The sequence below is a fragment of the Oncorhynchus mykiss genome, chromosome 6, assembly GCF_013265735.2.
Source record: "Oncorhynchus mykiss isolate Arlee chromosome 6, USDA_OmykA_1.1, whole genome shotgun sequence".
NCBI classification, from domain to species: domain Eukaryota; kingdom Metazoa; phylum Chordata; class Actinopteri; order Salmoniformes; family Salmonidae; genus Oncorhynchus; species Oncorhynchus mykiss.
The window spans coordinates 31,258,267-31,280,249 of record NC_048570.1 but is presented as its reverse complement, the minus strand read 5'-3'; the positions used below and the strand labels follow the sequence as shown (position 1 = coordinate 31,280,249).

The window sequence follows — 21,983 nt, the reverse complement described above, 5'->3', positions numbered from 1 at the left end:
AAGTTAACGATTGATAATTGACTGCTATTGATATAAAATATTACCAGGTCTTTAAGAGTTTATTCGAAAGACAACAGCTCTATAAACTTCCTTCCGTGGTGCCCCGACTTCCTAGTTAATTAAATTTACATGATTAGTTTAATCAGGTAATATTAATTACATAGAATTGATTTGATAAATTAGCATGTCATATATCACTTAATCCATAGTAAAGATACGACACTGTTAGTGAGCGTTTCTCCTTTGTCAAGATAATCCATCCACCTGACAGGTGTGGCATATCAAGGAGCTGATTAAACAGCATGATCATTTCACATGTGCACCTTATGCTGGGGACAATAAAAAGTCAATCTAAAATGTGCAGTTTTGTCACACAAAACCATTTGGAATTTGGCAGTACGTCCAACTGACCTCCCAAACGCAGACCACGTGTAACCATGCCAGCCCTGGACCTCCACATCTGGCATCTTCACCTGTGGGGTCGTCTGAGACCAGCCCAACTAAAGAATTTCTGCACAAACTGTCAGAAACCATCTTAGGGAAGCTCATCTGCGTGCTCGTCGTCCTCACCAGGGTCTTGCCCTGACTGCAGTTGGGCGTCGTAACCAACGTCAGTGATCGCAGTCAGCGTGTCGCAGTCAGCGTGTATGGTGTCGTGTGGGCAAGAAGTTTGCTGATGTCAACATTGTGAACAGAGTGCCCCATGGTGAAGGTGGGGTTATGGTATGGGCTGGCATAAGCTACGGACAACGAACGCAATTACATTTTATTGATGGCAATTTGAATGCACAGAGATACCAAGGTGAGATCCTTAGGCCCATTGTTGTGCCATTCATCCACCGCCATCACCTTATGTTTCAGCATAATAATGCACGTCCCCATGTCGCAAGGATCTGTACACAATTCCTGGAACTGAACATGTCCCAGTTCTTCCATGGCCTGCATGTCCAGACATGTCACCAATTGAGCATGTTTGGGATGCTCTGGATTGTATAACAGCATGTTCCAGTTCCCACCAATAACTATCAACTTCGCACAGCCATTGATGAGGAGTGGGACAACATTCCACAGGCCACAATAAAGAGCCTGATCAACTGTATGCGAAGGAGATGTGTCGCACGGCAAGAATGGTGGTCACACCAGATACAGACTGGTTGTCTGACCCACGCCACTATCTTTCTTTTTAAGGTATCTGTGACCAAAAGATGCATATCCGTATTCCGAGTGATGTGAAATCCATAGGTTAGGGCCTAATGAATTTATTTTAATTGACTGATTTCCTCATAAGAACTGTAACTCAGTAAAATCTTTGAAATTGTTACATGTTGTGTTTATATATTTTTTCAGTGTAAATAATATATATTTTTTATTCTGATTTTTCAGGGGGTGCCGCAGCATCTTTAGCACCTCTACTTCCCACAGCTATGGATTTGTCTGCATATGAGCAGCCTGCTCTGGGAGGGGTTGGAGTACAGAGAAAGAGAGAGGAGCAGAAGAGGAAGATGAAAACATGCTCTCTACTTCTCCTCTCTCTCTTCTCTCGTTGTCCTCCTCTTGCTGTCCTCCTCTCTTTCTCTAGTAACGGAATGCATTGGGCTGAGCCATTGGGAGAATGAGAGGGACAGTAGAAGGCAAGGTGGACCGGGAGAAATAGATGATTTGAAGAAGAGATGATAAGAGGAGGCAAAGAGAGAGAGAAATCGAGAAAGAGAGAGAAATAGAGAAAGGGAGAAAGAAAGAGAGAGAGAAAGAGAGGGAGAAATAATGTGAAAAAAGTATAGAGACTACAGGTATAGATAGCTAATGTGAAGGAGAAGGAGAGAGGGAGAGGGTGAGAGAGTATGATAGCTGGCACAAGGCACTATATCCATTAAAAAGGACTAATTTCATTCTGCCAGACATGTTAATCTACTACACACTGATCAGGTACACAACCTTTACTCCTCACTCCCACCCTGTGACTGTGTGTGTTTGTATATGTGTATATGCGTGCCTGCGTGAGTGTGTGTGTTTGTATATGTGTATATGCGTGCCTGCGTGAGTGTGTGTGTTTGTATATGTGTATATGCGTGCCTGCGTGAGTGTGTGTGTTTGTATATGTGTATATGCGTGCCTGCGTGAGTGTGTGTGTTTGTATATGTGAATATGCGTGCCTGTGTAAGTGTGTGTGTTTGTATATGTGTATATGCGTGCCTGCGTGAGTGTGTGTGTTTGTATATGTGAATATGCGTGCCTGCGTGAGTGTGTGTGTTTGTATATGTGTATATGCGTGCCTGCGTGAGTGTGTGTGTTTGAAACATAAGCATTTTTTATCCTGTCATTCCTCAGCCAAACAGTTACAGTAGTAACCACCAGTGAATTTAGAAGTAGCAAGGATAGTAAGCACACTAGAGGACATTTGATTGCTTGTTATGTCTTTGTACTGAATCGTCGTGTTTGTGAGTTTTTATATTCACACGCCTACCTTTCAGCACAGTTGTCCTGGCAACGGAAGACCGTCATTTTCTTGTAGTCGAAAAAGGACACTCCCCTAAGTGCTCTTTTTGCTGTGTCGTCGATATAGCAGCCGATGTACTTCGCTGTAAGAGAGAAAAATATAACATTTTTGATAATAAATCAAATATGCACAATTCAAGCAGACCAATGAATATTATAGGAGACAAGGGAGAGAGGCAATAATACTGTTTGAAATAGCACATGTTTTGTTTAGCATGGAATTCCATAGTTTATGTGAGTAAAACATGCACATTTAGTACATTTCCAAAGGTAATTGCTTATTATTACAGCCATAGTCAATTCTGTAGAGACATTCTATAAATCAGTAAAACAACTTTTAAGTAAAATCCCAAATCATCAATTTGATCCATACAGTGAAGACAAATTGAAGGGCAATGTTTCTGCTCAAGGAATCAACACCAGACTAGCATGTTGATTTATTTATAAAGACACACAACTCCTTCTAGTGGCCTGCTACTGCAATGGCACTCAGTACACTTCCTCCCTGACTTATTTGAAGTGAGTATTGAGGGAGGGAGGGAGGGATGTCCTTCTGCAGTGGGACTGGTTGATCCTTCCACACTTCCTTCCTGCTCTGTCTGTGAGGTAGCATGCTGGGTAGACCAATCCAAAACCCTCACCATCTGTCCCCTGGGGGGTTGAACAATGCACATCCTAACCCACCACATTACTGTAATTGTAATGGTCTAAAAGGCAGTAGAGCGGCAGCATGTGGTGCTCTGTAGGACCTTGCAGTAATCTTCCTCCCAGACATAGCAGCAGAGTGGACTGATCACTAATCTGCTTTATGACAAAGGGAAGCAGTGATTTAGTTCAACTGAACTGCACTTCAGTGGGGCTGCCCTTCCACCTTCCGTTTTTGTGCTGAGTTTATTAAATTAAATAATCCGATCAGCAGCCACACAAGGAAGCAGAGATACTATATCTATCTGCAAGTTGTGATGTAAGCACAGTCATGTGGCAAGAAGATTAACATCAGACACAAATGTGAAGTCTATACTGTACGAACAAATACTGTGTGTACACAGATGTATGGCAGGAGTGTAGGGAGTGTGGGGACATAACTCAGCCACCTGTATAGAGTTTTATTCAGGGCTGTGATGATAGTTAAAGTAGGCATCTCTCTAAATCAGAAGATCTGGTGTTGACAGGTGATGGATAGTGGTTCCATTTCAAACAGCTTTGTTTTTTCCTCTCGATTTCCCAAACAAATAACAGACATGTCAGAAACAATCTGCCTCTCTGAGTTTGTCACCATAGTATGAGCTTATTGTCTCCCCTCTCGTATCATGTTATTATCTTATCATAATCTTATTATAATCTTATGTAATAATCTTATTATTATTATATACTATACAGTAATGTTCTCGCCTCATGAGGGATGTCAACAGATAAAATTAATCTGTACTGGATAACAACGATACCCTTGCTGGATTACTCCTTGAAACAGGGTTGATGAGGTGGTTGGATATAGGGGAAGACAGTATTTGGTTAATGTTTCTTTCAGACAGTGTGTTTGCTTGCGTGCGTGTGCTTGCATGTGCACACGGGTGCGTACCCTTGTGTGAATGGTGGGGAGCGGGTTGGGTGTGGCTGCTCTTGACGAGAACATGACAGGGGCCTGGAGTGTGATGAGGTGGCGGTGGGGGTGGTGGAGTACTGTGGCACATAGGAGTTGTGGATGAAGTGGAGCAGTGTCACTTTGAAAGCACTAATTACTTTCAGCTAGCGCTCTGCCGTGGTCCTGTGGGGGTTACCACTTCACAGAGAAAGAACAGAGGGAGAGAAAGACAGGAAGAGAGAAAAAGAGAATGAGAGAGAGAGAGAGAGAGAGAGAGAGAGAGAGAGAGAGAGAGAGAGAGAGAGAGAGAGAGATAGAGGGAAGGAGAGAGAGAGAGAGAGAGAGAGAGAGAGAGAGAGAGAGAGAGAGAGCAAGGACATCCTAGACAGAGAGGACATACTACATGGAGACAAACTGAGGTCCTCTCGTATGATCTGATAATTAGTAGCAATAATACATGTACTATATTAAGCCTGTTTGGATGGAAAACAATCATGTACCATATGAATACCACATGAATGTAACAAAAACAATCCCTGTGCAAATCAATTCCACTCAGGAACTGCTTGAACTTGTAATACCTATTTCTCTAATTCAAAGGCTAACTATATGTAGGTATCCTTGTCCTACGAAGGTTATAACCATAGAGATTCTATCTATATTATTATACTGCTGTCATCTGGTACAAATCCTACTATATACTTTAAAGTCCAGTATGGAGAGTGTAAAGATCATTGAAAAGGATAATATGATTAGGGCGGTGCGCTATGCTGTGCACTTCTGGCACTTCCAGTCTGCTACCAGCTGCTCACAGCAGCCAGCTTTGTGGAGTCCCATTCTAAATGAATCTACATCACTTCACAGGAGCTCAATCTAGCTCTTTTTGGGAAAGGTTAATTGCCATGGACATGCTACATATGGCCCATGAAAATGAGCCGTGAAGGATTTTACCCAAGATTGGAGATCTATGCTTATGAGTGTGAGACTTTCAGAGATAGAGACAAACCTTCAAGTAGCTTATTTTTTAATTATATTTTGTGGTTTGGTTCCAAGTCATTTGTCTGTGGCTTCTCAGTATCTAGGTAATATTTACAATGTCACACCAGATGTTGCTAAGGATAGCTCCATTATGTAGGTAAACATACATAATAAAATATAGGGAAAACCTGCTATCACTGTAAAGCAGTGCGTTCTGAATATCCCCCTCAATGGGTGTTGACTGACTGTGGGCAAGGAGGACCAGGGTGGGTGGCATCACAGAGCTAACTGAGCCCCTGGTTCTAGATCTCCCTGGGAGAGAGGTCTTCATCTCCCTGGAGCTAAATGCTCTCACAGTCTTAATCGTCACATTTTTAAGTTATTCCAAACATCACATTATTAAGTGTTTAAGGTTAAGTTTAGGAATTAACTCCACATTTGTACGGTTAGGGTTTAATTTAGACATTAACTCTGAATGGTTAATGTAAGGGTTAAGTTTTGAGATAGGTTTAAAAGAAAAAATATTAAAAACAACTTTCTTTCGCTGGATTCAAACATGCATCCTTTGGAATCAGAGATAGAAGCTTAAGCCCATCCACCATCCCCATCCACAATGTCCTTGCAAAACCAAAATCTACTTGAAGGTAACAGTGCTCACTGTTGCCCCTAATAGACAGTTTCCACATCATCTCCCAACGTCTTCAGAAATGGATGAACGTGAAATACTGGCTTGTTTTACAGGTGACCTGCCTGTCCTGGAGAGGCATCACCTGAAGGGCTAATTACTTGTTAAATATCCAGTCACTTAAATGCTGCAGCAAATTTAAATGGCTGTCATTTTGCCAAGGCCTCCAGCACAATAATACCCACATTAACCTTGAGCAACACTCTGAGGGTGAATGTATATTTGCCTATCCACAAATGCCTGTGTGTCTGTACATGTGGAATACTGTGTATTTCATAATGAACAGTGAATACTCAAGGGGCCATTTAAGTTTTCTAGTCACTTAAACGGATAGTATATTTCTTCAGGCTGTTGCAGTGAAATAATAAATGACTCTATTGTCTATAAACCTGTCATTTTTTATACAACATAAACAACTGGAGCTACAGATGTAGGATCGTAATTTGAGCCAGCAACAGGACATATGAATGATGTGGATGACAATTAATGGACATTTTTGTAGGGGTTGAAACATGATTCGTAAGGGAAATTCAAGTCTGAAATTTCAAAGTGGAAATGTCAAACTTCAGAAGCATTTTAAACCTTGAATACCCTATAGGTTTTACATTTACGGCATTGCAGGAAAGGTCTCCTGCAACAGGGTGATCAAATTAAGATCATAAATCTGTAAGTCAGAGGTGACTTTATGAGACAATGATTCTTATGTATAAAACCAAGCTGAGGGTGTCTAGTGAAATACACTACAGGACCAAAAGTATGTGGACACCTGCTCGTCGAACATCTAATTCCAAAATCATGGGCATTAATATGGAGTTGGTCACCCCCTTTCTGCTGTAACAGCCTCCACTCTTCTGGGAAGACTTTCCATTAGATGTTGGAACATTGCTGCGGGGACTATTGCTGCGGGGAGTATTGCTGCGGGGAACATTGCTGCGGGGAGTATTAGTGATGTTGGGTGATTAGGTCTGGCTCACAGTCGGCGTTGCAATTCATCCCAAAGGTCTCGATGGGGTTGAGGTCAGGGTTCTGTGCAGGTCAGTCAAGTTCTTCCACACCGATCTCGACAAACCATTTCTGTGTGGACCTCGCTTTGTGCACGGGGGCGTTGTCATGTTGCCACAAAGTTGGAAGCACAGAATTGTCTAAAATATCCTTATATGCTGTGGTGTTAATATTTCCCCTCACTGGCACTAAGGGGCCTAGCCCGAACCATGAAAAACAGCCCCAGACCATAATTCTTCGTCCACCAAACTTTACAGTTGGCACTATGCATTTGGGCAGGTAGTGTTTTCCTGGCATCCGCCAAACTCAGATTAGTCCATCGGACTGCCAAATGGTGAAGCATGATTAATCACTCCAGAGAATCACTCCAGTTTCCACTGTTCCAGAGTCCAATGGGGGCGAGCTTTACACTACTCCAGCCGATGCTTGGCATTGTGCATGGTGATCTGAGGCTTGTATGTGGCTGCTCGGCCATGGAAACCCATTTCATGAAGCTCCAGGCGAACAGTTCTTGTGCTGACGTTGCTTCCTGAGGCAGTTTGGAACTCGGTAGTGAGTGGTGCAACCGAGGACAGACGATTTTAACGTGCTATGCGCTTCAACACTTGGCGGTCCCGTTCTGTTTCCACTTCACAATAACAGCACTTACAGTTGACCTGGGCAGCTCTAGTAGGGCAGAAACTCTAAGAAATGACTTGTTGGAAAGGTGGCATCCTATGATGGTGCCATATTGAAGGTCACTGAGCTCTTCAGTAAGGCCATTCTACTGCCAATGTTTGTCTATGGAGATTGCATGGCTGTGTGCTCAATTTTATACACCTGTCGGCAACGGGTGTGTCTGAAATAGCCAAATCCACATACTTTTGTGTATATTGTGTATACCAAACATGTACTGTAGGTACTGTACAACTAGCAATGTATCAACATAAACTTTTGACTCACCCCGTCCGTCGTCCAGATCTTTGGCGTTGCGTCCCTTGAGGGCGCGGTTCCAGCTGCTAGTGTAGTCTACTCCCCTACCCTCCCAGTCCTTCCCACCAGCCCCTTTCATCCAGGGAGGGCCGTACCTCCGCGGGGTGGGTCTGCGTGTATCTTTCAACACCCTCCCCATCATTCCTACCCCCCGGCCGTCTGAGGAGGCCACCCTGTTCCCTATCCCAGATGCTACCATGGGGTCCCGGCCCCCATTTTCCCCTGTGGAGCTGTCCCCTACAAAGCCAGTGTGCAGGAACACCAGGCTCCCAGCTGTCAGGTAGAGGAGGATGAAGGAGAAGAAGCGCACAGGTTTCCTGCGAAAGTAGCGTTGGATTTTCAGCAGAGGCCTGGCCATGCTGGCTCCCCCTGCTCAGTCACAACGTCCCAGTGAAACCCAACCATAAAGCAGCAGAGCAGGACAACACCCCCCTAAAGCTACTAAGAGGTTCAATCACACAGGACAGAGAGTCCAAATCCAATGGTTGGGGAAAAATAATTGCCTACTAGGTAAAAAAACACACACAACAAAGGTATCTTGTGCTAAGGAGTGTGTGTGTGTATGGGATCTCTGCATGAAGGTGTGTGTGTGTGTAGTGCTGGAGAGTGTGTCTCCAGTGTGTGTCTCTCTACATTCCCTCTGAGAAAGCATCAGGAGGGCAGAGAGCTGATGGTGGGGCCATGGCAGGAAAGGTGATTTGCTGAGACTGAGAGACGACCACAGCTCCACAGAGGCCCTTTCCACCGCCACGCAGACGGAAGACGCTTGTATTCCCTCCAGCCATTCACCGTGACGGTCTGTGACGGAGGTTGTGGCTCGCCATCTGAAAGTAAAATAAGCCGCATTAAATCAAATCAAAATCGAATTGTATTTGTAACATGCTTCATAAACAACATGTGTAGTCTAACAGGGAAATGCTTCCTTTCGGGCCCTTCCAAACAATGCAGAGAAAAAACATTGAAATAGAAGAGAAAAAAAATAAAAATAATAACACAAAGAATAAATAGAAAAAATTATAACACACGATAACTTGGCTATGTACACGAGGTACCAATATCGAGTCAAGGGGTACAAGGTAGTTGAGGTAGATACTGTATGTACATATAGATAGGGATAAAGTGACTAGGCAACGGAATAGATAATAAATAGTAGCAACAGAGTATTTGATGAGTCAAAAGAGATTAGTGCAAAAAGGATCAATGCAGATATTCCGGGTAGCTATTGGTTAACTATTTAACAAACTATTTTACCAGTCTTATAGCTTTGGGGGTAGTGCCCACCACACACACCATCTCCCCACCTCCTCAGCAACACTCAACCATCATGCACCAGGTTGCAAAGAAATAAACTAACACAAATAAATAAACAACCTAACCCGAAAAAAGCAGAAGCAGTGGCAAGCAGTACATTAGGGTTAGATATGGCCAAAAGATACATCAAAATGAATCTCACAAATAAATACAAGACATTATTATTAAGACAAATGCATCAAACTAAAATACAAAATACTTTTGCAAAGTAGAGTATTTACATAAATACACTTGCAAGTACACAGCTTCACTACAACAGCAATCTCAGTAGCTCTAACAAAAAGTGTTTTACTTGCTATGGCTGTGAAATGTGGTTGTTTATCTACCTCAGTTGAATGCACTGTAAGTCGCTCTGGATAAGAGCTCATTAACACAATACCCAGCATGCTTTAATGTTCATTTTTACATTTTCATTTATGTTAATTTAGAATAATTTATTGGTAATTTAGAAGACACTCTTATCATACCATAATGCCATTAGACTTCTGATACCAATGCAAGGAGATATTAAATAATAATAATTAAATAAAGTTATTAGAAAGTATTTTGTATTTTGAAAATACTAATTACAGGTCTCGAAAGTATCTTGTTACAAACTACATTGGATTGTAGTTAAGGCCGGTGAAATACAAATTACAAAATGCTCAAAAGTAAATGAAATACATATTTCTAATATATCTCTGATTAGAGTGGATGAAAAGCTTTGGGCTGTGGTGGTTGTTGCCTTCAGTTCATACTAAACCCAACTGTGGGTGGTCCTCTCTGTTCCAACCAGCTCTGAGCTCTACAGGCTTCATTATATCTTCTAAATGAGATTGGAATGGAAACACTGGATGGGGAGGGGAAACATAGGAGTTCCACCCCGCAGCAGTCTAATTAACCTTTTACTGCAGTTGGCTAAATCAGGGTCACACAGAGTGTTTCTTGGTAGTACTAAACAAATCTACTTTGAAACAAAAGTATACACCTCACACAGCTTAAAAAACACCTACAGTATATACCATGTCAGATATAGAGTTGAAATGTATTCAGTTTAGTGTTTGCATCCCAATATTACACTCTATATACCTCATAGAAGACATAGAAACACCGGATTTTCGGCAGGTTTTAAAAAATAATGTTTATTCATTATGAAATTATGAAAAATATGAATACAATTCTACCCATGAGGTCACTATGTCATTTGATTGCAGGAAATGGCTACATTCCTCTCCATCACGGATGGTATGAGTTGCTGAATTGAAAAATAAATAAAAAATCCCGTTCTGTTTCAGTGGTCCCAGATCAGGATCTGGTAACATTCTTTATATTAAGAGCACTACAGATGTAGGATCTTAATTTGAGCCCGTTTGCTACAGCAGGAAAATAATCCTGCAGCAACGGGAAATGTGAAATATCCTGCGGAATATAATTAATGGACATTTGTCTGGATATCTCAAGTAAGATTGCCGTTCTTCATTCATTAAAAAATACATTAAAAATAAATTTAAAAAAAAATATATATATATATATATATTATTTTTTTAAACTTTTTGTTTTTTTATATATATATGTGCCTAATAGCAAACTCTTTGGTGATCTGTAAAACATTTTAAATTACGAGCCTAGTTTATTTCTTATGGAGAAAAAAAGGATTCTTCCTGGCTAGCCTTGATTGGCTGAGATAATGAAGGGGCTGGTCATGCTGAGAGATGATTCCTGATTGGTCTACCATGCCACAGGCTACTGTCTATAACATAATGGGGGGTTCCTGATCAGTAGTCTCCCGCAGATTTCTTTTTAAAGATAATAGCAATGGACAACTGCAAACGTGTTGCTGCAGCTCTCAACGTCACCACTGCCCTGAATTTAACTGGCACTATTGACAAAGCTCAGTAGGAGAATGTTGTGATGGACTACTCTCTGGAGGATGACAGCCTGACTCGCTCTTGACTCTGAAAGTGAATCAGATGACGAAGCAATCCTTGACTTGGGTAGAAACAACATTGTCATTTCTGATGATTTCTGATGACAGTGGTGAGGAAGAAGCGAAGATCAACTGTATTGTTGTAAGTGGACCAAGTTTTGAACTCAGTGGAATGCCCAGTAGTAGCAGAGCATGAGGAGATGAACAAAACTCTGAAGTTCGATTGCAAATAAGGAGAGAGTCGAAAAAAGAACTCAGACGGCTCTTGTACTGTATAAAACAACTCTCACTGCGTTAAATTTTTAAGCAAAGGGCAAACACAGCATCCATGAAAGAGACAAACAAAGATGATTCTTGGAATATTGAACACTGTCAATGTGAACTGGAGCGACATGACACAACATAACAAGAATGCTGAGCAGACGAAAAGCAAATGACAGAGAACCTTTTACTTAACCATTAGAAACCCAGGCCCAGTTTCCCTTGCATAAAAACATCAGTAGTGATAGGACTGCTCAAGGAGACCCCAATTAACATATTCTGAAGAAAAAATTAAAATGTTGGTTTACAAAAAATGCATGCAAAGCTATGGTTTGCATCACTTAATGCTGTTTGTTACACAACACACTTTCAAGTGACTATACTTAGCCAAAAATGTATATTTTTAGTTGAAAATATACTCAGGCATCTCTGGACATCACATGAACTATGCTGAATGAGCATACAAAACAATGCCTCTTCAGCAAGTGTGTAAAACCTTCTGGAGCTTGTCTATAAATTGGAATTACAAGTTAGCACATTTCAAATAAGCATTACTTTCCCATGTTTCCCCCATGAGTCTGTACTTTTATAAAACATACAAAAAAGCCAATATCGATTTGATGGAATAGGAACAAACTCTGTCACTCTTTCAGAGTACCACCTTAGCGGGTGGTGAAGAAAGAGTGTCCTTATCTGTCCTCTGAGTCACGCTATGGCCATTATAAGGCTTGTGTTTACACCCGATGCCTTGGGAGATTAAGGTGTTGAGGTCAGAGCATTCAGAGGGGAGGGGGGGTAACCTTGACTTAGAGGCAGACATTCATAAAAGGTACTACAGTACATATAAAGGTACTCAAAGTACTTCCCCTCATGCGCTCTTCCTCCTTATTTTCACTTTCTAACCATGGCATGCAGACACAGACAATTATATCTGCCTAGCATTCTTTTACATACTGGGATTGGCATGTAGGCCAGGGGCAAAAAACTCCTGGGCAGATTTTGGGCATGGTTGGGGAGAAAGATAAAGGGCACACAACTGGTGGCAGATGGCAGAATGTTACAGTATACACACATGCATACGCACACATGCACACACACGCTTGCAATCACCCTATTAATTATTTATAAGCACACAATGGAAAAAATGAAATTGAACTACAAACTCCACCTGAGAAGAGCATTTCTAATTTGCAGGTTCAAATGACCGTAATAAGAGTGGATACAGAGGTCACTGACTTCAAACAAGATATTGAAACACAGACAGGTTTTGTATGTAGCGGGGCAGAGAGTGACAGGTGTCCTTGCATTCCTAATTGCCAATTGGGGTTCTATGACTTGTCGTGAGTTTACAATGTTTAAATGAGCTATAAGAGGCCCTTGAAGTGAGAACCTCCTCGAATATTGTGGTTGCATTGTGTTCATATCTGGCTGACCACTTCAGAAGGTGGTCAGGGAAACATTTCTCCTCAGTCTGGATGCAATCAGGCTACCAAAAGCACATTTTTGGGATGACATCATCAGCACTCTGCCACAAGTCTCCAGAAAACTTGTGTTTTGGAAGTGAGGCACCTTTTTTCATTAAACGTTAGAGGAAATATGTTCCTAGTGTGTGAGGAACGTATTTATTGGCTTCAAAATGGCTAGCCAGCTAACTTATTTACAAAAAAAATATTTTTTGTGTGGCTAGAGTTATGCTAACCTGTTTGCAATCCCTTTAACTTTGCTAGCTAACTTGCTGGCTAGATACAGAGTTTCATTGGCTAGATAGCTACAGTAAATGGCTCCTGCCATCAAGTTGTTGTTGTGTTCTTATCAGAGTTATCCTGTTCCACCGTTTGCAGAATGCATACTGGCATTTCAATACATAAAAAAGGGAATCCAGACACAACATGGACATTTAAATGTAGGCGTATACACATGACGTTTTCGAAATGTCATGATCTCCATGATCAGAACTCCATGATCAGAATACAAAAGCTGCATGAACTGTCAAGTCTAGACACGGCGTGATTGACCATTAATTCACATTCATATTAAATGAGCCAGCAAATATTTAATCCGAGTGGATTCTGGCGGGAGAAATGTCAGAGTTAATCGTTACCGGGCAGTCGGGCAGCTCAGTGCGTGCTGTGGGCCATGGCTCTGCAGGACACTCCATAAATATACTTCATATCTGCCCTGTGACTTATTGAGCACTAGGCAAGGGGCTCTCCTGCAGAGTGGATGCTGTCACCTCACTCATACCCTTTACAGAAAGCCTTTACTGTAAAACAAAATCAGGCCATGTTTTTTAGAGCCCAATTCATAGAGTCCCGTGCACATGCTGGGAAGTGTGGGAGTAGATGTGGATCAATGTGGGTGGACGTCTATTTGAATAAATCTATTGAATATACACCATTATAAAGGAATCCGTGATTTTTTTTTTTAGGCAGGTCCTAAGAAACATTTTAAGACAAATTGTTCATTTTTACGAATAGAATGCCATATCTTTTGTTTAATTATGTTACTGGTCTGTGCAGCCAAAAGTCTGCAGCATGTGCATGAAATCACAACCTGGTCTCAGAGCATTTTATATTATTCTGTATGTATATTAAATACACTCCATTTAGAATGATACGTTACATTTTAAACGGTATTAATTAATTTGTGGATGTCCATCACCCATTTCGTATGATTATAAGTACAAATTTGCAAAATGTACAATATGTTACGAATTTGCAAAATGTATAATATGTTGCGAATTTTAAAACGTATGATATGTTGTGAAAACTAGCTAGCTGAATAACGTTAGCTTGGCTAGGGGTTAGGGTTAAGGTTAGGGTTAAGTTTAGGAGTTAGGTTAAAGGGTTGCGGTTAGGGTTAGGGGAAGAGTTAGCTTACATGCTAAGTAGTTGCAAAGCAGCTAAAAAGTAGTTAGCAGTTGAAAAGTTGCTAATTAGCTAAAGTTGTCCATGATGAGATTCGAACTAGCAACCTTGCTACACATTTGCGTTATATGCCCACCAATCCACCCCAACCAACCACCCTACTTACATTATTACCAATCAGGCTGTTATGGTAGAGTGGTCAGTTGGAACCACTCCTTATTAAAAGGCACATGACAGCCCGCTTCGAGTTTGCCAAAAGGCACTTAAAGACTCTCAGACCATGAGAAACAAGATTCTCTCATCTGATGAAACCAAGATTGAACCTGGCACTATCCCTATGGTGAAGCGTGGTGGTGGCAGCATCATGGTGTGGGGGTGTTTTTCAGCGGCAGGGACTGGGAGATTAGTCAGGATCAAGGCAAAGATTAATGGAGCAAAGTACAGAGAGATCCTTGGTGAAAACCTGCTCCAGAGCGCTCAGGACCTCAGACTGGGGTGAAGGTTCACCTTCCAACAGGACAACTACCCTAAGCACACAGCCAAGACAACGCAGGAGTGGCTTCAGGACAAGTCTCTGAATGCCCTTGAGTGGCCCAGCCAGAGCTCAGACTTGAACTCGATCGAACATCTTTGGGAGACCTGAAAATAGCTGTGCAGCAACGCTCCCCTTCCAACCTGTCAGATCTTGAGTGGATCTGCAGAGAAGAATTGGTAAAGCACCTCAAATACAGGTGTGCCAAGCTTGTAACGTCATACCCAAGAAGACTCAAGGCTGTAATTGCTGCCAAAGATGCTTCAGCAAAGTACTGAATAGAGGATCTGAATACTTATGTAAATGTCATATTTCATTTTTCTTTTTATAGAAATTAGCAAACATGTCTAAAAACCTACTTTGACATTATGGGGTGTGGTGTGTAGATTGATGAGGGAAAAAAACTATTGACTACATTTTAGAATAAGGCTGTAACCTAACAAAATGTCCAAAAAGTCAAGGTGTCTGAATACTTTCCAAAGGCACTGTCTATCCAGATGATGCTGCATACCATTTTGCGCAATGAAGATGTAGGCATGTTCGAGGTGTACGGCTACATTTCATGCAGAACTTTACGCAATCATGACTAACACCTTGATCACACAGACAGCATCAATGGCAAAATGGTATGCAGAATCATCTGGATATGTGTGCAACAAAAGTTCAACATTCCCCTTCTGCTAGCATTTCTGTCAAGCTGTTTACGTATACAGTTTGACGCATATGTTAGATAAATCCAATGTATGCACCATATACTGTAGAATGCACTGTAGAATGCACTGCAACTGCCTCTAACACGATGCTGCAAGGAAAACGTAGCGTTCCATTGGAAATGAATGTACTTCTGGTGTACCCAAATGCAATGATGCTGTGGGTGTGATCGAGGCGTAAGTCGGTTGGCGGAAATAAAAGTATAGGTATTTGTTATCTTTTATATATGAAGAAAAGTCGGCAAAAAGTTTTTCTTCATATATAAAAGATATTGCCAGCAACAAATACCTATACTTTTATTTCCGCCAACCGACTTACGCCTCGATCACACCCACAGCATCATTGCATTTTGGCGGGATGCTAAAGTTGGTGGAAAAACGTCTTGGTTTAAGAACTGTTTCTATCCGACCTAGCTCAGGGAACAGGTCTACTGAGACCACCTTATGTGACCACCAGCCTTTCTGTCCTACCCTGTCCTACCCAGTCCTGCCTTGCTGGCTCTCTGACAGTTGTCACAGCCTCTGTCATTCACAGACTTCTTATATACACTGAGTGTACAAAACATTAAGAACATGACACATCCATGACATAGCTTTCAACTGGATTCACCTGGTCAGTCTATGATCCCTTGTTGATGTCACTTGTTAAATCCACTTCAATCAGTGTAGATGAAGGGGAGGAGACAGGTTAAGGAAAGATTTTTAAGCCTTGAGACAATTGAGACATGGATTGTGTATGTGTGCCATTCAGAGGGTGAATGGACAAGACAAAATATTTAAGTGCCTTTGAACGGGGTGTGGGTTTTTCACGCTCAACAGTTTCCCGTGTGTATCAAGAATGGTCCACAACCCAAAGGACATCCAGCCAACTTGACACAACTATGGGAAGCATTGGAGTCAACATGGGCCAGCATCTTGTAGAGTCCACGCCCCGATGAACCGTTCTGATGGTAAAGGGCATTCAGTGTAGCTTCCCCATATGGCACTCAGTTACCAACTTCATTTAGTTTCACTACATTACAGATGCACAATGGATCAGATTGAATGGATGGATTCAGCTTGTTTCCACTGGGTTTTAGAGAAAGTATTCGGTTTCAGAGACAGTTTCCATGAGTGGCAATGTGAGCATTATTTGTAGAGGAGTGGAGTGTACAGTATTAGTGGTAAACGCTGTTAAAGGAGGTGAGGGTGAGAGAACGTCAGTAGCAGTCTAAAAAGTGTTTGTCTTTTGGAGGGGTGGCTGAGTTAGTCGTGTTTATATGCCTTGTGTTTGGCCCCAGATGAGGATAATACAGACCACTTTTGTAACATTGAATAAAAAACAAATGATTTGATTAAATATAATTATCTCCTTATCTGTTTTCATTCATTATCGTTTGAGATGTTATTGGATTACCTTGTATAAACCACTATAGCAGGCTCACGGGTGTAGGGTTTCCACGTCACCATGTTCAATAACAAACAGGCACCAGTAGCACAATTAGAATGCAAATGGGAGGTTTATTAAGGGTTTTGGTACACTGGGGAAATGCACCAGACAGAACTGTTTCGGTTTCGTTCGTTCATTTTGTTGCTTTTGTTTAGTGTTCAATTGCTTTATTAAAAATATGGATACTTACCTCGCTGCGCATTGGTCCTCACCTTCTTCCAACAACAACGGCCTTTACAAACCACCTACAGCCTCCCCTCGTTGGGGCAGGAAGTTCATATAAGGCTCGGCGGTGGAGCCAGCAACCTGCAAGATATCTCCCCTCAATTACAACTCGTCTGCCACACCAAATAAAAATAAACCTTTCTCTAGATATTATTGTCATGAATGGGACAATCTCAAATTGTTTCCATAAATGTCTAAGATTTTGATGTTCTAATGCCAAGAAAATAAATTGGGTAGAAATGTCATGGTAATGACATTCTGTTGAGAGAGCAAACAGGAGAACTATGTTGTGCAGCACATCAATAAATGAAAACAAATCAGTCCCAGAAAATAATAATAATGGTCAAATAACTAAGACATAAAACATACGGTTTGTGGTTTGGCTTGGCCCTTACATACTGTATGTATCCAATTTCTGTTATTTTGTATTTTATTTTACCAAATTAACCCTATTCCACTCCTGAATTATTGGGAAACAGGGCGACATAGAGCTCTGAAACAGAGTTGACCACAGCTGGTTTAAATTTTATTTTAATCAATCCCCTCCCCTGGTTTGTGTTGGGCTTGGCTGTGACTGGCTTCCTCCCTGATGATATTGCATTCTACAACAGTGATAACAGCATCACAACATGGCTGAACAAGGGCCAGTGTGTGTGGGGGGGGGGGGGGGGGGGGGGGAGAAAGAGAAAGAGAAAGAGAGAGAGAGAGAGAGAGAGAGAGAGAGAGAGAGAGAGAGAGAGAGAAAGAGAAGCCAGTGTGGGGCCGGAGAGAGGAGTGTGTGGTTTTTCTGAAATCCTGGTTGAACGATTCCGGATTTCCTGCATATTCCCTCCTGGTTCTGGTAAGCCTTCAACCGGGATTTTGGGAAAACCAGGGAATTTATTGAAAGTCTCAGGAATTTTGCAACCCTAATCCCAAGGCAATGCTTTAACTGAGGTCTGTGAATTGAAGCTAAAATCCACGGAAGATGAAACAGTGCGACTGTTGGCCCTCAGACGCATTTGTAATCCAGCATCTTGGTCAAATAAGTAGTAGTACATGCTCTACAGTTCTATGCACATGTAATGATGTCTGAGGGGGAAAAAACTGTGTCCGTTGTTTGAAGGAAAGTCTTTGTTGTTGAAATATCGCAAACGGACGTGGCAGTTTCACCGCTACGGATTCCAGCTTTAAGATCTATTCCAGGCGTAGCTCCTAAGTGACACAGCTCTTTATAAGATTAGCACAGATGGTGTCTGTGAGTGTTGCTGGAGCCTTGAAAACGGTTGTGCTCAGGAGGTCCTGGCAATAAGTATTGAGGGGCAGTGGGTAAAGAGCACAGGAGCAGCTCTGTTTGCTCTGTGATTGGCAGTGTACAGTAGTAGCCAGCCACACAGTGCAGGGGTTTCACATCTTCATGCCAACCATTTTGATTAGACCCATGTTTGATCCTGGAGTGTGCCGGCTGGTATCAGTGATTGGCTCAATTCCCAATTCAATGAATTATTGGTAGCCACTCAGAGGCTGTGGAAGCTCGTCAGTGGGGCTATGTGGGAAACTTCCCAGATATATCCTGTCTTTCGTTCGATCGTCCTCTGAAGCTAACATAGCACTTTGAAAACAGCTGGCATAGCCCTTCACTGGGTGCCCAAAATAGACTGTTATCACTGGTGAACAGTTTTGGGGAGTACATGTAGTTTAACTTGTAATTTAACTACATTTTGCAGTAGCTTGGTAATTGTTGACCTAAATTCTAATCTTGGAGGTGTTTTCAGAAATTAATTACCTTTCTGCCATGTAGCGGTGTAGCTAACTACTAGAACTACACACTACTTTATTTGCAATAATAAAATAAAATATGGGAGAAGTCGGTAAGAATTTCCTTTATTTTTCTGCATCAGAACTACCTGATTCTCACTTGAAATTCAGTTGTTGTGTTTAATAGACTAACTTACACATTCTGCAATTCTGTCAATCTGACTCTAAAGTTCTTGCAATTTCTTATCTTATCTTCTTGCAATTTCTTATCTATGACATTTCAGATTTAGTAGTTTGGAAGTAGTTTGGATGTAGTGAACCACTTTAAGTGTAGTTTTCATGTAGCTTAACTTATTTCAGTGTAATTGGTAGCTTGGTAAACTATATTTTCAAAGTTGCTTCCCCAACACTGCTGGTTAGACAAGGTTTCTTACAGTTAGTGACATGATTCTTTGGCACATCAGTTTTATAGATGCTGTAGTTAGGTAAAGTGTCTCACACGAGCCGTAGTTGGGTACAGTATCTAACACTAGCCGTAGTTGGGTACAGTATCTAACACTAGCTGTAGTTGGGTACAGTATCTAACACTAGTTGTAGTAGGGTACAGTATCTAACACTAGCTGTACTTGGGTACAGTATCTAACACTAGCTGTAGTTGGGTACAGTATCTAACAACAGCTGTAGTTGGGTACAGTATCTAACACTAGCTGTGGTTGGGAACAGTATGTAACACTAGCTGTAGATGGGTAAGGTGTGTAACACTAGCAGTAGTAGGGTACCGTATCTAATACTAGCTGTAGTTGGGCACAGTATCTAACACTAGCTGTTGTTGGGTACAGTATCTAACACTAGATGTAGTTGGGTACAGTATCTAACACTAGCTGTTGTTGGGTACAGTTACTAACACTAGCTGTAGTTGGGTACGGTGTGTAACACTAGCTGTAGTTTGGTACAGTAACACTAGCTGTAGTTTGGTACAGTATCTAACACTAGCTGTAGTTGGGTACAGTATCTAAAACTAGCTGTAATTGGGTACAGTGTCTAACACTGGCTGTAGTAGGATACAGTATCGAACACTAGCTGTAGTTGGGTACAGTATCTTACACTAGCTGTAGTAGGGTACAGTATCTAAAATTAGCTGTAGTTGGGTACAGTATCTTACACTAGCTGTAGTAGGGTACAGTATCTTACACTAGCTGTAGTTGGGTACGGTGTGTAACACTAGCTGTTGTAGGGTACAGTATCTAACACTAGCTGTAGTTGGGTACAGTGTCTAACGTTGGCTGTAGTAGGATACATTATCGAACACGAGCTGTAGTTGGGTACAGTATCTTACACTAGCTGTAGTAGGGTACAGTATCAAAAACTAGCTGTAGTTGGGTACAGTGTCTAACGTTGGCTGTAGTACGATACAGTATCGAACACTAGCTGTAGTTTGGTACAGTACCTAACACTAACTGTAGTAGGGTACAGAATCTAACAGTAGCTGTACTTGGGTATAGTATCCAAAACTAGCTATAGTAGGGTATGGTATCTAACACTAGCTGTAGTGGGGTACATTATTTAACACTAGCTGTAGTTGGGTACAGTATCTAACACTAGCTGTAGTTGGGTACATTGTCTAACACTAGCTGTAGTAGGGTACAGTATCTAACACTACCTGTAGTTGGGTACAGCATCTAAAACTAGCTGTAGTAGGGTACAGTATCTAACACTAACTGTAGTTGGGTACAGTATCTAACTAGCTGTAGTAGGGTACAGTATCTAACACTAGCTGTAGTTGGGTACGGTATCTAACACTAGCTGTAGTTTGGTACGGTATCTAACGTTAGCTGTAGTTGGGTACGGTATCTAACGTTAGCTGTAGTTGGGTACCGTATCTAACACTAGCTGTAGTAGAGTACAGTATTTCACACTGGCTGTAGTAGGATACAGTATCGAAAACTAGCTGTAGTTGGGGACAGTATCTTACACTAGCTGTAGTAGGGTACAGTATCTAAAACTAGCTGTAGTTGGGTACAGTGTCTAACGTTGGCTGTAGTACGATACAGTATCGAACACTAGCTGTAGTTGGCTACAGTATCTTACACTAGCTGTAGTCGGGTTCGGTGTCTAATACTAGCTATGGTTGGGTACAGTATCTAACACTAGCTGTAGTTGGGTTCGGTGTGTAACACTAGCTGTAGTTGGGTACTACATCTAACAAAAGCTGTAGTTTGGTATAGTTCCTAACACTAACTGTAGTAGGGTACAGAATCTAACACTAGCTGTACTTGGGTATAGTATCCAACACTAGCTGTAGTAGGGTACGGTATCTAACACTAGCCGTAGTTGGGTACAGTATCTAACACTAGCTGTAGTTGGGTACAGTATCTAACACTAGTTGTAGTTGGGTACAGTATCTAACACTAGCTGTAGTTGGGTACAGTATCTAACACTAGTTGTAGTAGGGTACAGTATCTAACACTAGCTGTACTTGGGTACAGTATCTAACACTAGCTGTAGTTGGGTACAGTATCTAACAACAGCTGTAGTTGGGTACAGTATCTAACACTAGCTGTGGTTGGGAACAGTATGTAACACTAGCTGTAGATGGGTAAGGTGTGTAACACTAGCAGTAGTAGGGTACAGTATCTAATACTAGCTGTAGTTGGGCACAGTATCTAACACTAGCTGTTGTTGGGTACAGTATCTAACACTAGATGTAGTTGGGTACAGTATCTAACACTAGCTGTTGTTGGGTACAGTTACTAACACTAGCTGTAGTTGGGTACGGTGTGTAACACTAGCTGTAGTTTGGTACAGTAACTAACACTAGCTGTAGTTGGGTACAGTATCTAAAACTAGCTGTAATTGGGTACAGTGTCTAACACTGGCTGTAGTAGGATACAGTATCAAACACTAGCTGTAGTTGGGTACAGTATCTTACACTAGCTGTAGTAGGGTACAGTATCTAAAATTAGCTGTAGTTGGGTACAGTATCTTACACTAGCTGTAGTAGGGTACAGTATCTAACACTAGCTGTAGTTGGGTACGGTGTGTAACACTAGCTGTAGTAGGGTACAGTATCTAACACTAGCTGTAGTTGGGTACAGTATCTAACACTAGCTGTAGTTTGGTACGGTATCTAACATTAGCGGTAGTTGCGTTCAGTATCTAACACTAGCTGTAGTTGGGTACAGTATCTAACACTTTCTGTAGTTGGGTACAGTATCTAACACTAGCTGTAGTTCGGTACAGTATCTTACACTAGCTGTGGTAGGGTACAGTATCTAACACTAGCTGTAGTT

General features: G+C 41.6%; 1 protein-coding gene across 2 annotated transcripts in view; it reads right to left on the bottom strand.

The window, feature by feature from the left end:
- The window catches only part of LOC110525733 (WSC domain-containing protein 2), a 90,511-nt gene that overhangs the window by 25,337 nt on the left and 43,191 nt on the right, over positions 1-21,983 (bottom strand). The window contains exons 2-3 of one of the 2 annotated variants that reach the window (XM_036979876.1): positions 7,686-8,539; positions 2,465-2,579 (exon numbers count right to left, since the gene is read on the bottom strand). In XM_036979876.1, the coding sequence (XP_036835771.1) occupies positions 2,465-2,579; positions 7,686-8,073 (503 nt within the window). In that variant the 5' untranslated portion in view covers positions 8,074-8,539. Of the gene's footprint in view, positions 1-2,464; positions 2,580-4,075; positions 4,362-7,685; positions 8,540-21,983 lie in introns of those variants that run through there. The other variant, XM_036979877.1, reaches the window with a different exon arrangement.